Below are 16,082 nucleotides of genomic sequence, written 5' to 3' on the forward strand. Positions count from 1 at the left end.
TTTGGAGTTCAAATAGGATTGCTTATTTATTTAAAACTGCACTTCTAGGCCTGGAATGTCAGATCTCAAAGTCTCAGACTTTGGGTTGTCTCCAGCAGCATCTTCTGAAGGAAGTGCATACCTACACAAGAGTACCTAGTAGTAGGAAAGCCTTCAGGTGAGAGTGTCGGCATTCGGGGGTCGAACGGCCAGCTGGCTAGCTCCCAACTGGATTGTCTCCTTCCAGCTGTCACGCTGCGAAGATCCCTCAACCTCTGGTTCTGACATATATCAGTGACCCAGGTCTGCTGACATGGGCACACTTTACTTAGCAGAGCAAACTGCACAAACAGAAGAGGCTTGAGGCTGTGGATACATACTATAACTACGGGTTTATTAAACATAAATCAGGACAAAGAAACAGGTCGTCTCTTCTTGCCATCTTCTCGGAGAGTCAAAACCAAAAGAAATACAGCAGAAGTTCCGCTTACACCAGCAAACTCTGCTGGAATGTAAACAGACATGTGACACGTAACAGTTCCATGTCTGAACCAAAAGGTGGAATGGAATCTCCAACAGAGAGATGAGGACCAGAAGTGGTGGAATTGCTTGCTCCAGATACTACCATTACAACCTTAATTTCCAGATGCAACTGAGGCTCCATGATCATCCAAAGACCATGAATCTCAAGTGTTTGGGGAGACACCACTTAATAGTGAAACATGACCTCATTATAATTGATTTAAATTAAAATTCCTTCTATCTACTGTAATGATAAAATTGCAATACAACTGAATATAGCCTCTCAGATTTTATAGAATACTTACAATTACACGTATTATTTTAAGAGTTACAAGCTTTGTGTACTTAAATGATGCATTCTTTTTCACCATTCATTGTGCCCTATGTGAAATGTACAAGTACCTGCAGGAAGCTTTTTTTTAAGCTTCTTACAAACTTTGTTAATTTAAAAGCCAAATATACATATACATGTTATAGTTAAAAGGAAACATAAAAGAAGAAAGTTCCATAAGAATCAAGGATCCAATAAGAAATATTAACACTGGATATCCAAACAGTACAGGGAGCTTTACAAAAAAATTGTATAAAGGCTGAAACGCCACTTTATAAAACAGTTTTACTGTTGCAATTGACACCTGAAGAATACTTAAGAGTAGCGGGAGTGATCAGAAGTAAAATTTCTGCTTGACGAGCGTTTACAATCTTCTACCCTTAGCTGTTCATAAAGTATCTACCATGAACAGGAAAACAAAAGGATACATGTAAATCAAGACATTTTAAAGCTCTTATAAAATGAGGTATATATTTCTGAAAAAAACTCAAAACCAATGGCAGATCGGGATCCGCAGCTCTCTGAATGTTCCTGGACTCTCAAGCTCCTAACAGCCCCAGCCAGCGTGGCCTTGCTGGCAAAGCTTTGTTGGACCTAGAGTCCTAGAAGATCCAGAGGGGCGCAGAATCCCCACCCTGACATAGATCTTAATACTTTTTTATAATAAAAAATATAAAACTTACTGTCTAAATCACTTTGAAATTTCCCATCTTCCATTTTTTAAAAAAGTAACATCTTGAAAGGCTGGACTCGTACCTACAGCCCCAAAATGCAAAAAGCTCTTCCATTGTTGTGTGGGTTTTTTAAATTAAAAAATCCATAGTTTATATATCTATTACTACACTGGAAATTTCCTGTGAAGAATAGTAAAAAAAAGTTTAAAATGTTCACACATAAAAACCATACTTCTACAGGAGTAATAGAAAGTTCATCTGCTGTCACCAAACTCGTGGCAAAATATAAAAATGAAGATACTAGTCTCTCACCAATGAGCTAACAAGTCTTCTGAAGACATATGTGTAAGGCAACATAAAGGTCTGGGTTCGAGAGATCATCTAAACCATGGTTTAAATTATCAGGAACAAACCAGTGTACCTTGGGCTCCCCTGGTCCCTCTTCTCCTTCACACACAAGAGGACAGTGAAAGCTTACACTTAAAACCACAGGTCAACATTATTTATGAACAGTGCTTTGTTCTAAAAAAACCAAACCAACAATCTGGCTCAAACCATAGTTTCAGAACAGGTCACAATTCCCAATGCAATTCAAAACTTTGGTTTGTTCCAACATGAAAACAAAAGCTTTCACTCCTCTCTCGCACACAGAGGTAAAGTGGAAGTGCTCAATTTCAAGGCTGTCCTAGGTGATCATCTAAACCAGGCCAATAGCTTTACTCAGTTTTGTTTCTCTAAAACCACATGTAAGGAAATTCTAATAAAAGATTCATTTCACTGGGGATGAGAGGAAGGCTTTAAAAATCAGGTTCTCCTGGTCCCTCTAAACTGCTGCTACCGTAGATTTCTGAGAAGGGTTCCTCTTCATCACTGACATCTGTTTCACTGCTATTCTCAATATACTTGTCTGCTGGGACTTTGTTCAGCTCCAGAAAGCCAGTAATGAGCTTGGCCACAGCTTCTACATCACTGTTGAAAAGGCAGAAGCAAGAGTTAGCAATTCATGTGCACACTTGAGGTGGTCACAAAAGTGCACAAAATATCACCAGCTGGTGGAGGCAGCAAAATTAAAAGTACTCCTTATGTATCCCTTCCAGTCAGGCCCGACCACAGAGCAGGAGAGATGCTGGGCCCAGGGCAATTCACACTGTGTTCCCCATAACTTCATAACTCCCCTGGCGATGGTGGTGGTGGTCCTGATAGTGTTTATTAAGCTCTCAGACTGGGGTGCATACTCAAAATGTGCAAGGCTTTTGTGTTCTAATCACATAATGGCTGCATGCAGACAAGCATATCTGCCTTAGTAAGCGAAGACATGAGCATGCCTTGTTCCCCCACACTCAGCTGCTTCACTCCTCCCTTCACACAAGCAAACAAACAAGCCAGGAAGTCTCAGTTAGTTTCCCTGTTAGGTTTGAACCAGCAAATTATGATTAATGGCTTTCAAACAAGCCAGGATAATTAAGCCAACATTAAAGCATGGCTTCTTATCCTGCCTTGTTTGGAAGCCATGAGCATGCTTTCCTAGTTTGGATGTTTTAGTTAACAGACACCCTGCCTTGTTTCTTAGCTCATGCTAAGGGAGCAGTGAAGGAGTTCTCTGTGGGTGCACAAGGCTTAAAAGGCATTTAATATGTATGGTGCTTTCAATGGTAGCTACTTATGTGGCTCCATAGCTCTTAGAATGATAACTTCTATTCAGAGAGAATCTTGTCCTTGTATACAAAGTTCAGTAACAAGACAACATAATAAACATCCAAATTATTTTTGATGTTAGAAGATTTAGGGCAGAAGGAAATACTTGTTCAAACAGCACACAATTGAACTATGGAATTCACTACCTGGATGGCTTTAAAATGGATTCGGACAAATTCAAAAAGGATAAAGCTATCAAGGGCTATTGCAGGCTTCCCATCAGCATCTGGTTGGCCACTGTGGGAACGGGACGCTGGACTAGATAAGCACTGGGCCTGACTCAGCAGGGCTCTTAAGTTTTCTTTTTTAAACTCAGATTTTGAAGAACTGTCTCAATTTATTTTTTTACATGTCAGCTTCAATGTTATCCACACCTAGGGTTCATAGTGCCAGAATAGTATGCATGCAACATGTTCATCAACTGCAGTTTAGGTTAGAATGTACTACAATCATGAAAATATACCCCAGCTTCTTAAATACCAACCAAAATAGACAAGTTAGTAACTTCATGGCATATTTCAACAGTGAGGAATTGGTGCAGAAGAAGTTGCATGCCCCAGCTGCAACTGAGGCCATCATATACAACTCAAGAAAAGGTAAAAGTAAAGGATCCCTGGACGGTTAAGTTCAGTCGAGGCGACTATGGGGTGCGGTGCTCATCTCGCTTTCAGGCCACAGACAGCTTTCCAGGTCATATGGCCATGACTAAAACACTTTCGGCACAACAGAACACAGTGACAGAAGCCAGGGCGCACAGAAATGCCATTTACCTTCCCGCTGCAGCGGTACCTATTTATCTACTTGCACTGGTGTGCTTTCGAACTGCTAGGTTGGAAGCAGCTGGGACAGAGCAATGGGAGCTCACCCCGTCATGGGTATTCGAACTGCCAACCTTCTGATCAGCAAGCCCAAAAGGCTCGGTGGTTTAGACCACAGCACCACCCACATCCCACAACTCAAGAACTGTAAGTGGCACAAGGTCAACTAGATTATTGAAAATCATATTGTCTGCCTAAGGTTCACTGATGCTTTCTCACAAATCCTGAACCATCACGGAAGAGAAAATTCATACGGTACCTTCTGCAGCCCATCACTGCACTCTGCGTCAAAGGGTGTGAAAACCCAGTGACAAATCTCAGGACAACTAGGTAGCCCTTCCCAAAGTAGCGTACTTTCTCCTCTTCCACATTCACAGCCCGAATTTCATCCAACGGAACCACCACTATTTGAAAAAGGACCAGATTATTGCTAGCACTGTGATTCCAAGCAACACTTGCTGTGTTCTCTGAAATGTTACACTCCCATATCCTACACTTACAGTAGTAAAAACAGTCCATCCTTCCTTTCATGCTGCTGCCAACTGCCTATCATTATCTTAAGGACCAACAGTACTAAATGAAAATGCAACTGAGGCAATGGAAAGTTAGGTTTTCCAAATCCTTCACCAATAATTAGTGGCACAGAATGTTTTTTTCTTACCACCTCAGTCTCAACATCCATTAAAAACAATAAACCCCAACGTTTAACCCTTATGGCAGTAAAAATTGTTTGTTCAGAATAATATAATATATAAACCATTAATTAAAAAACCCTCTAAACAATGTACATAAAATATAAAACACTCATCAGTGATACAAAGTTAAAAGCAGCAAATATTTAAAAATGTGTAAAACTCAATTATGAATCTGGACAGACTTGCTGAAATAAAATCATTTTTATCACGAGTCTAAAATGGTCTAGTAAGGGTGCCTGCCTAATGTTAAAAGGCAGTTCTAAAGCATATGTATGTGCTGTGACACTGAAAATTGACTCCACAACAATGTCTTGAAAGGGTTGTGCTTCAGAAGCTGAATGAGACACTGAGCTTATATTCCCAACATCCTGGTGCTAGCTTCTTCATTGTCCAGGATAAACTCTTCACCCTTCCCCATAACTAACAGATTTTAATTAATACCGTGTACACACAGTCCTGGACTCGAGACAGTATATATTTGGTTGCTGCTCAACACATGTGTCATACTGCTACATTTGTGGCATTACCTTGTTCATGACCTGCCCTTGACAGAGTCAGCAGCTTCTTGTAAAGGTTGAATGTCTTTAGGAAAACTTTTCCTGAATCCTTTTGAAATATAGCTTCCTATGCAGAAAAAAAGAACAACCACCATATCACAGCATAGAATCAACTGTGGGAGTGTGGGAAAATAATTGCTTTTTTGAAAGGCAAAGATAAGGGCAAGGATAAGTATCCCACCATTAACGTCAATTATTGTAGCAGTTAAGTAAATACATAATAACAGATGTTCATGGCTGTCCCATTATTGGATTACACCAAATAAGCTTGTTCCCAGGTCCTTCTCCCAAAGTGAAACCAACCAAATCTCACATTTTTCACAGGAAGGCTTAAGATGCTTTTGCTTTCTCTCACGGCATATACTCTGGTAGATTAACTGAGAACTTGCTTTGGCCCTTCTCTGGGATACTGACAAGCAACATTAACAAAGCAGTATGGACAAAGCAATCTGAGCAAGCATTTGGCTAAGGCAACCAAGGCCCCTATTCCTAGCATGCTGCTTACCTCCCACTCTTCCAGATTTTGCACAGCTACGAAGAGACAGCCGGCAAGATAAAAGAGTTTCCATCCCAAGCTGTCTGAACAGAAAATATTTCAAATTAGTTGCAAACATCTAAACCACACCCACCCTTAGAACTGGTATCTTATTTCAACAATCCTTCTAAATTCAGCTCTTTATCTCAGCTAGTATCTGTATTGAATATGCGTGTGCTATTGTTTTAAACCACAGTTGAACCTTGGGAGTCGAACGGAATCCGTTCTGGAAGTCTGTTTGACTTCCGAAACATTCGGAAACCAAAGCACAGCTTCTGATTGGCTGCAGGAAGCCACGGAAGCCCCGTCAGACTTTTGGCTTCCCAAAAAATGTTCGAAAACCAGATCACTCGCTTCCGGGTTTCTATCGTTCAAGAGCCAAGACGTACGAGTGCCAATGCGTTCAACAACCAAGGGACGGCTGCATTGTTTTTAATTGTTGTATATATGCATTTGTTCTAAGTGTTGCTGTATATGTATATTTGTACATATATTTTTACTATTTTGTAAATTGCTTTGTGACACCTCCATAGGAAGAGATTCATGAATAAACTCAAGTACAGTAAAAGCGAACACATTTTGTAAACTAAAGAGGTCACCTGTTTGATAATGAAGCAATTATTTCAGTACGTTACACACACTGTGCCAGGCAGAGGCATTCAACTTTCTGTCAGCCACAGCTTTGCAGCAAATGCAGATATCCCCCTTTTAAGCAAGATCCTGTTTTTTACAGGCTTTCAAAGCCTTAATGTTGGAGTGCTCTGAAGCGAAGTGCAAAGAGACAGAGCCTTTTCCAGCTGTGATCCTGCCCCTCCCGTCTCCCCACGACAGAAGGCCCTCCCCATGAGGCTTACCCAGGACTGAAGTAAATGTCCTTTCAGCACCAGGCAAATATTTTATTTAACCAACTTTATTTTCCAATATGACATATAAACGGTTCTTTTAACTATGATTATTTTTATTAGCTACTGCTGGGTTTAATCATGATGCTTGGGTTTTTACTGTTCAGCTGTTTTCATTGTTTTCCTCGGTTAATTAAGTAAGAGCCAGCTATAAGCTTCTAGCAAAATTATTAAGCTTTACCTTCACTATAGTAAGCAGCAGCCAGACCTACAGAGGAGATCCCTAGAAAGAGAAAGGAGATATATGAATTTAGAATTTACTTTCAGCTACTTAAATATTCTTAGCACTTTGCTCTTAGAAAAACAAGTTTTATGCATGTGCTGACAGGCCTTTTAAATTTCAGTGTTATTTTTCATAAAAAATAATAGTAATACATTTGACTAGTGATGTATGGAAGTGAGAGCTGGACCATAAAGAAGGCTGATCGCCAAAGAATTGATGCTTTTGAATTATGGTGCTGGAGGAGACTCTTGAGAGTCCCATGGACTGCAAGAAGATCAAACGCATCCATTCTTAAGGAAATCAGACCTGAGTGCTCACTGGAAGGACAGATCGTGAAGTTGAGGCTCCAATACTTTGGCCACCTCATGAGAAGAGAAGACTCCCTGGAAAAGACCCTGATGTTGGGAAAGATGGAGGGCACAAGGAGAAGGGGACGACAGAGGACGAGATGGTTGGATAGTGTTCTCGAAGCTACAAACATGAGCCTGACCAAACTGCGGGAGGCGGTGGAAGACAGGAGTGCCTGGCGTGCTCTGGTCCATGGGGTCACGAAGAGTCGGACACGACTAAACGACTATACAACAACAACAATACATTTGAGTTAACTATTCCACTGAACACTATAACAATCATCCATTTAGGCAAGTGAGAATAAAATCTTACTTGAAATCCGAATAAGGAGCCAGATATCAAATTAGGTCAGTTGTGTGAAATCACTAATGACTCTAAGTCTATTATATCATCATGAAACTTTCAGAACACCTTCAGAGTTTTTCCAGTCGTGTATTACAACTTGTTATATGTCTGATCACCCTGTGTTCTTTTGGAAGACCATTACAATCTGTCTTGATTAGGCTTAGAGGACTTTCTCAAAGATTATAATGTGTAACATGGAAAGACAGCTGGAAATATAGTGTGATGCCAATAGCACACCAAATGCATTCATCTGCAACAACTGCATTATCTTACTGGCTACTGAGGATTTCCAGAATCAATTGCAATTACTGTTGGTGGGAGTGGAGCAGAAAAATACTGGGGGGGGGGGGGGGAATAGGGTTGTATTCAAGTAACATTTCTTCAGGGTAGAACCACTGGAATCCAAGGGCCTAAGATAGCCATGATCATTAATTCTCATTGGTTCTACTCTGAATAAAGGGTGGGTGGATACAACCTTAGGTTACTGAGCTTTAGACCCCCTTTACATTATGGAATATTGGCTTGCAACCAAAGTAATATTCCAATCAATATGTAAAATCTAATCCCACCTGTTAAAAGTTCCTCCCCATCACATGAAATCCAAGCCTCACTCTCTATATTCACCAGAGATTTCCCTGAACTAAGGGGCCATAAAGGCAAAAGTAAAATGTCCTCTCCAGCAGTAGTGGCCAGTGCAGCAGCAAAGGAGGGGCATTGCTATTCTCCTGGCTTCCAAACAGAGCACATCACTAGTGCTTTCTGGCCTAACTAGTAATAGTTGGTGGTAGATTGGCTCCACTATGCTCCAGCAAACTGAACCTGGTTCCTGACACCTCCCCCTTCAGCAAGTGCTGGGAACAGACTGTGTTTGGAAGCCAGGAGGGCAGCAATGTCCCACCTATGTCACCACACCAGACACTATTGCTGTCCAACAAGCTTTTAATTTGGATTTGTTTTAGTAGAGGTTTGTTTTAACTCATTTTTTAAAAAGGGAGCATCAGCCTATACAAAACTGAAGTCTTACCTACAAGGAGAGACCAAGATCTGATACCAGGTGATCTCGTCAAATGAAGAACAGAGTCTGAGTGGTCTTCAACCAACATATACATCTTGGGAAGTGGAGGCAAATCTACAGAGCTCCTGAATACTCACAGAAGCCACCTACAGAATGACAGGGAATAAAACCAACTGAGCCACTGTTTACAGACCCCCGCCCTTCATACTTTGAGGCGTACCTCAGTCCCATGTTAAATTTATGTGTTTTATTATCAAGCGCAGAAATTCTGTGAAAATTACAAATGCATACACCTAGTAATAAGCCAATCAAATTTGTGTACTTTAAAGCAGAATGTGCACTCTCAACATCTGAATAGGTGAAGTCAGTGGTAGCTTTTTCAGTCATATGCTTAGTTTAACTTTAACAAACAGAACCTACATTCCATTTTCCAACTTTTAAAACCAAAGTTTAAACTTTTGTTTTATAGCTTTCTCAATATCCAAGCCCTAAGAAAGTCGAACAAGTGGATGGTTATTCTTACATGTGGAGTTAGGAGGAGGTCCACCACACACTAGTTTGTCAGGTCTACATTCAGAGAACACTATGGCATGTAATAGGGGACGCGGGTGGCACTGTGGGTAAAACCTCAGTGCCTAGGACTTGCTGATCGCAAGGTCGGCGGTTCAAATCCCCGCGGCGGGGTGAGCTCCCGTCGTTTGGTCCCAGCTCCTGCCCACCTAGCAGTTCGAAAGCACCCCTAAGTGCAAGTAGATAAATAGGTACCGCTTTATAGCGGGAAGGTAAACGGCATTTCCGTGTGCGGCGCTGGTGCTGGCTCGCCAGATGCCGCTTCGTCACGCTGGCCACGTGACCCAGAAGTGTCTCCGGACAGTGCTGGCCCCCGGCCTCTTGAGCGAGATGAGCGCGCAACCCTAGAGTCGGACACAACTGGCCCGTACGGGCAGGGGTACCTTTACCTTTTTATGGCATGTAATATCACAGATGAAGTGGGTGGGTGGGTAAAGGAAGCAACTAGTCATCTATCTTTATCATCTATAAAACCCCAAAACAAAAACACATCCACCAGAACCAATGTAAGATCACACTGTGGCAAAAACAGGAAATGTTCGGCAATATTATAAAACAGAGGCAAATTGCGACTTGGCAGCCGCACCTTCTACTTTTAACACAAGCACGAGACAAGAAAAAGAGCTTTCCAGTTTCGTCAACTTCATTAAATGCAAAAGCACTTTGTGACTTTTTTTTTTTTTTTTTACAAAAACCCACCCCACCAAAGCACTTAAGAAATCTAAAATTCACTTTCTGCCTTGTGCATAATTGCATCGCTGCGAGTATCACTACTGAGCAGCGCGCACATGATTTTAAAAAGTGGAAGGGACAAAAAGGGAAGTGTGCGTAGGCATTTACCCCCCTCCATTGACCATTTGTGTGTGTGTGCTATGCAGTCAGAAAACAGTTCTGGGAACTGGACCACACCAGGTCCCCCCTGCCCAGCCTCCTTCTCCTACTATGCAAGAGGAGACGTCCCCCACTTTCTTTCCCCGTTAACAAGCCCGCTAGCGGTCTCCGGTCCCGCTCCCCCGCCCGCCCCCCATCTCGCCCTCTCGCTCCCACTAACTGCCACCCCCTTTCAATCGTCGGCCCCCTCCTTTTCCGCCCCACTCCCGATGCTCCCACCGCGCAGCCGCTTCCACCCTCCCTCTCTGGCTCACCTAAGACGTCGCTTCCCAATTTCTTTTCGGGCGGGAAATGCTCCAGTACCATAGACGTAAACCAGAGAGTCCTACACAGTCAACCATAGAGAGGACAGGGGAAGAGAGAGAGAGAGATAGAGCGTATCCCTTGAACACCATAGATCTATATCTATTCGAAAGCTCTCGCGGAAGAGAATCTTCTTCCTCTTTTTAGGGTAGATGTGCGATGGTTTCGAAGCACTGCAATGAAAAGCAGCCTGTGCCCTCCCCCCACCCACTTCACCCACTTTGCATGGGCTCCTATGTCTCCTTGTTCCACACGAGAACCCTCACGAGAGAAAACTACAGAGGCGGCTGCGGCGTAGCTCCTTGCTCGTCTCGAGGAGGCGTTTCCCCCTTGAATCCTCGTTGGTTAGTCTAATTGAAGTTGGGCATAAATACAGTATTAAAAATCATCATCATGTAGTTTCTGTACTGAATAGCTTTTGTTTTAATTAAATTTGAATTCTCAGAATGACAGAACAAAGTACATAACTACCTTTTAGCATGCATTTCCAGGAGACAATATGAAGACAAACTGTGTCCCGCTAGGGCAACTATAAATGCGCTCAGGAAGCTATTTGCAACACACGGCTTGCCAGACACACTAGTGAGTGATAATGGGACCGCTTTTATTTTGGCAGAATTCAAAGAATTTGTAACCAAGAATGGAATCCACCTCAATTCGTTCTGCCTCTTTTCACCTGGCCACTAACAGCCAAGCTGAATGCATGGTCCGTACTACCAAAGATGCGCTTAGGCGCATAGTGCATGGAGACTGGACTCTCTGCTTAGCGGACTTCTTATTGGCCCAACACATCTCTCCAAGAGCAGTGACTGCGGAGTTGCTTATGGTACCCTCCTTGATGGTATGCACCCGACCAGGCTCTTGAGCAACAGCCATCCACTGTGTTGCGGGAGACTCCAAGAGGGTTCTCCCCGGGGGACACTGTGTATGTCTGAAACTATGGGCCCAGACAGGGTTGGGTCCCTGGTATCATTGCCCGCTGTACAGGTCCGGTCTCCTACGAGGTAGGGTTGGAGGGGGGACTGGTTTGGAAGAGACACCTCGACCAGATCATAGCCAGGGCACCTTCGAACACGGAACTTCAAGTGGAAACAGAGGACAGAGAAATGGGTACTTTGGGAAATTCTGTGCCCAGGCCAGGGTGGGAACCAGACGGGTTGCTGGTGACTGAGTTACCCCAACAGAAGGCGTTTTCAGGCTGGAATCCTCAGTGGCTCCATCGGCAGTGATGCCTTCGGAGCCGGCCTCGCTGACCGCCCCACTCAGACCACGGGTACCGGAGGAACCTCCTGGGTCACCCACTTGGGCACAGGAACTGCAACGGTCCCAGCAGGAGTGGAAAAGGCCGACACACCTTGATGACTATGTTTGTTCCTTTTGTTAGGAAGTTGGGGGGGGAGGAGTGTTATGTATTGGGTTTAACACATTTTATGTTACAAGGCACGTTCTAACCAATCGTATAAGTGTTGGTGGATGAACATTCTAATGGCAAGTAAGCGCATGCACTTTCAACAGTCAACGGTCAGTTCATGCTCGGCATTATTACTGTGTTGTCCAGTCAGTTTGGTTCTTGTTTTCCTATGAGTAAGCTGTTGTCACTCCCAAATGTTGAATAAACGTAGTTGAGGAACTTATATTGCCTTGGGCTTCTGACTTTTTCTGAACATTTAACAAATTAAATTTGAATTCTTAGAATGACAGAACAAAGTACATAATTACCTTTTAGCATGCATTTCCAGGAGACAATATGAAGACAAATACTCAAGTAGCACACTTGAGTTCAAGCCATTGCATGGAATAAGAGCAGGGCTGGATTTAGATGAAGAGAGGCCCTAGGCTACTCCACTTGTGAGGCCCCTCCGCATCCCCCACCCTCACAACTAGAAGAAAATGGAAGAGTGTTATAAACAAAACTGAGTGAAGCCAAGGATGATGACGGGTATTTAAAATTCTACAATTCTCCTATACATAAATCCGGCACTGAATAAGAGGCATCAATTTATATAATTAGCCAAGGCATAATGCTTTTATCCTTTTATTTAGGGGATTTCTAACATCAAGTACTGGAAACCAGAAATGCGTGGTGGTTCACTCCATTGTAATCATGTAGTATTCTAGCCCTTTCCAGAGAGAGAATAATGAGTCAAACATAGGTAACAGTAAGGGGGGGGATCTAAGCTACATTTCAAAACTTTAATAAAGCAAATTGTGTCATGATCCACAAATTACAAATTCATGGGGATAGCTAGGCAAGCAAGCTAGTAAAGTTGTTCAGGCTGCCATTGATCTTACTTGGTCTCCTAAAGCGGATACTTACTTGCCACAGGTCAAAAGACAAGTCTAGCCCTTTACAGGGATGCTGTGCTAATTACTGCAGGAATGCAATGGAAGTGTTTTGATTTCATTTGCATGCCTGAGATAAGCCAGCATTATCATTCTTGCATTCCAGTAGCCTCCCCTCATTTAACACTGTTGCTGTAGAATTACATCATCTGTTCCCCCAGCATGCACTAAGGCTGAACAAGAGAGTGCCTTGCACCCAACAAGGTTAATGACTGAGGTGAGTATTGAACCAGGGACTTATCATACCACTCACTAGTTAAGACTCTTGGCAGTAAACTTCAACAGCTTGGTCCAGATTATCTCAAGGAGCACCTTTCCTCCATAGCAGAGGGTGAAGTGGGCTGCTTCCGATAACACTTGATGTGGGCATAGATGAAGGCACTAATTGGCTTCTAAATGGTGCAGCAACAGTTTTAAAAGTGTTGCCTTGTAGCAAGTGAGGACACTGGAATCCGTTTCAGGTAGTAAAGTGCCTTGGGCTGGCATTGCTTTTCCATTTACACCCTCCTACCCATTAAGCTGGCAGGGATGCGGGTGGCGCTGTGGGTTAAAGCCTCAGTGCCTAGGACTTGCCGATCGAAAGGTTGGCGGTTCGAATCCCTGCGGCGGGGTGCGCTCCTGTCGTTCGGTCCCAGCGCCTGCCAACCTAGCAGTTCGAAAGCACCTTCTGGTGCAAGTAGATAAATAGGGACCGCTTACCAGCGGGAAGGTAAACAGCGTTCCGTGTGCTGCGCTGGCTCGCCAGATGCAGCTTGTCACGCTGGCCACGTGACCCGGAAGTGTCTGTGGACAGCACTGGCTCCCGGCCTATAGAGTGAGATGAGCGTACAACCCTAGAGTCTGGCAAGACTGGCCCGTACGGGCAGGGGTACCTTTACCTTTACCTTTACCCATTAAGGTCTGCTGTCTTGAGACCAAAATTGTTCCTTTATAGTAAACATTCATTGCCTTTAAAGCGGATGCTTCTTTCTGCAATCTGCATGCAATCTAGGAATGGCAGGGCTGGCTGGTGCTGCCTGGGCCCAACATCCTACAGGCCACAGCCACGCATTGCTTACAGATGTATCTGTACAATGGAAACATTGGCATGTGATCAACCAGATTGTTGTGCAGAATGCCATAAGGCAGCCAGAGAACACGTGAGTCCAGAGTGCACCTGCCTAGAAGTGCCTATTGAGCAAAGGTTACATTTAACAACACTCCCAGCCTGTTTAAGCAAGTGAACCAGGAGACATCAGGAAAGAAAGAAAGAAAGAAAGAAAGAAAGAAAGAAAGAAAGAAAGAAAGAAAGAAAGATCACCAACAAATCTAACTTGGAGAAAGTGATTTTCCCCCAGCATTTCTTAAATTAGATCACAACTACTCTAATGGAGAGCTTGATGCAAATATGAACTCTATATAGCATCTCAGAAGGGCTTCTTCACATACAGCCGATTAGAACATACAGTAACAGGATTGTTATAATGTCGTACAGGGTTTCACTAGCTCATCTAATAGCTCTACAATTATGCACAATGAACAAGCAATTCCATTGTAATTTCCCTAAGTGTTCCTATTGATGAGACAGAAAAAAGTAAACATTTCTATTTTTGATGTTTTATATCAGCCTCAACTTAGCCTCTCCATGTTAGAGCAGCTCAAGGTTGTTCAGAAGCTATTGATCTGCGGCTGCTATCCTAAGTCAACAACCCTTGTTTACACTTGGAAATCCAGGATGTTTTAGCTACTCTCCCTTGTCCAGCTCCTCTGCACTCCTTGGATGGTTGTGTTCTTGCAGAAAATTCCTCAATCCCTATATAACATTTTATAGGATATCTCAAGAGATATTCTACCTTCTAGGACTCCCTACTTTCAACTCACTTGAGCCTCTGATTAAATTCTTACCCATGTAATAAAGTACAGCATGCTCTAGAAAAAAGGTTATCTCAGGGTCACTGGTCATATAAACAAAGAAAATGAAGTCCTGGAAGTCAAATAAAGAAATGCAAAACATCTCTGTGTATATGTGGGATGGCAAATGCCCATTAACACCTACTGGTCACTTTATGAATTTAAAACATGAAATCTAAAAACAGTAGTTCTCAATAGGTTTACTGAAAACGATGTTTTGACTCAATGCTATGAAGAACAAATGTGCATACTTACATTTTATCAATTTATTTAACAAAATTTATCTACCACTTATTTGTAAAAATGAAACAAAATACATTCAGTTTTCAAAAGTTGTGTCATTACTGGCGAACAAAATCAATTGTCACATTTTCAATCTGCTTTCCTATCAGTCTTATTTTATTTTATGTTGTTTTGTTTTGTTTTACTTTATTTTATCAAATACAGTACTCATGAACCCAATTCCAAGGAACACAGAAGTTCCTCTGCCCAGTTGGGAAACAGCATTAAGCAAGGGCAAGGTGACAATTAAATGATGGATAGGTGGATTCTTCTAATGGCATCAGCCTTCCTGGTTGCCATTCCTGCTTTGTGTTCATTGAATTTCAACTACACATGTAAAGATGAGGATCAGCAGAACTTGGTTTAGGCTGCTGTTTTACCACTTCTAAGTATGTTGTTGGCATGTTTCAACTGTATTTTGATTCTTTGGAGGGTGCCCTGGCAACTTCTTAGCAGACAGGGTAAGCCTATTGCAGAGGATGAGGCTTTTAATGGTTACTAGCCAGGATGGCTATGTTCTATCACCACTGTCAGAGGAAGCATCAGAATATCAGTTGCTGGAAACGCACTTGTGGGGAGAGTGCTATTATGCTCATATCCTTCATGTGGTCTTCCCATGGGCATCTGGTCAGCCACTGTGAGAACAGGATACTGGACTATGTGGGCCTTTGGCCTGGTCCAGCAGGACATTTATGTGTTCTTGTGATAAAAAAGGTAAAGGGACCCCTGACCATTAGGTCCAGTCATGACCGACTCTGGGGTTGCAGCGCTCATCTCGCTTTATTGGCCGAGGGAGCCGGCGTACAGCTTCCGGGTCATGTGGCCAGGATGACTAAGCCGCTTCTGGCGAACCAGAGCAGCGCATGGAAACGCCGTTTACCTTCCCGCAGGTGCGGTACCTATTTATCTACTTGCACTTTGACGTGCTTTCGAACTGCTAGGTGGGCAGGAGCAGGGACCGAGCAACGGGAGCTCACACCGTCGTGGGGATTCGAACTGCCGACCTTCTGATCTAAAATGTATGCATGGGGGACATGCATATTTCCAAGTAATTTCTTCCACAATGTACACCTAGACCTGCATCAAATAAGTGCCAATAAGAAATAATACCCTTAGAGGAAGGAGCCTTTCTAAAGAGCACAACAGCTTTGAAGCTCAGAT

General features: G+C 43.0%; 1 protein-coding gene across 3 annotated transcripts; it reads right to left on the bottom strand.

Moving 5' to 3' along the window:
• Positions 1–352: 352 nt before the first annotated feature.
• On the bottom strand, positions 353–10,497 carry CYBC1 (cytochrome b-245 chaperone 1). 3 transcript variants are annotated; one of them, XM_028717069.2, is made up of 7 exons: positions 10,358–10,497; positions 8,652–8,788; positions 6,890–6,931; positions 5,777–5,850; positions 5,242–5,338; positions 4,279–4,423; positions 353–2,475 (listed from the first exon to the last, which is right to left on the bottom strand). In XM_028717069.2, the coding sequence occupies exons 2-7, from the start codon at positions 8,734–8,736 to the stop codon at positions 2,304–2,306; spliced, it is 615 nt and encodes a 204-aa protein (XP_028572902.1). In that variant the 5' UTR covers positions 8,737–8,788; positions 10,358–10,497; the 3' UTR covers positions 353–2,303. The 3 variants fall into 3 exon arrangements, with proteins under 3 accessions (XP_028572902.1, XP_077780384.1, XP_028572903.1); XM_077924258.1 differs by lacking the exon at positions 10,358–10,497 and adding an exon at positions 9,408–9,556; XM_028717070.2 differs by lacking the exon at positions 10,358–10,497 and adding an exon at positions 9,166–9,272.
• Between the last annotated feature and the right edge of the window lie 5,585 nt (positions 10,498–16,082).

This window comes from Podarcis muralis, chromosome 2 (assembly GCF_964188315.1).
Source record: "Podarcis muralis chromosome 2, rPodMur119.hap1.1, whole genome shotgun sequence".
Classification (NCBI taxonomy): Eukaryota; Metazoa; Chordata; class Lepidosauria; order Squamata; family Lacertidae; genus Podarcis; species Podarcis muralis.

Excerpts from the sequence above, each read along its gene's own strand:
- CYBC1 (XM_028717069.2), bottom strand. The coding sequence starts at position 8,736 with ATGTATATGTTGGTTGAAGACCACTCAGACTCTGTTCTTCATTTGACG. Across the intron at positions 5,851-6,889 it reads TGCTGCTTACTATAGTGAAG|ACAGCTTGGGATGGAAACTC; the intron begins GTAAAGCTTAAT and ends TTTTCTGTTCAG. Across the intron at positions 4,424-5,241 it reads AAGGGCAGGTCATGAACAAG|TGGTGGTTCCGTTGGATGAA; the intron begins GTAATGCCACAA and ends TTTTTCAAATAG.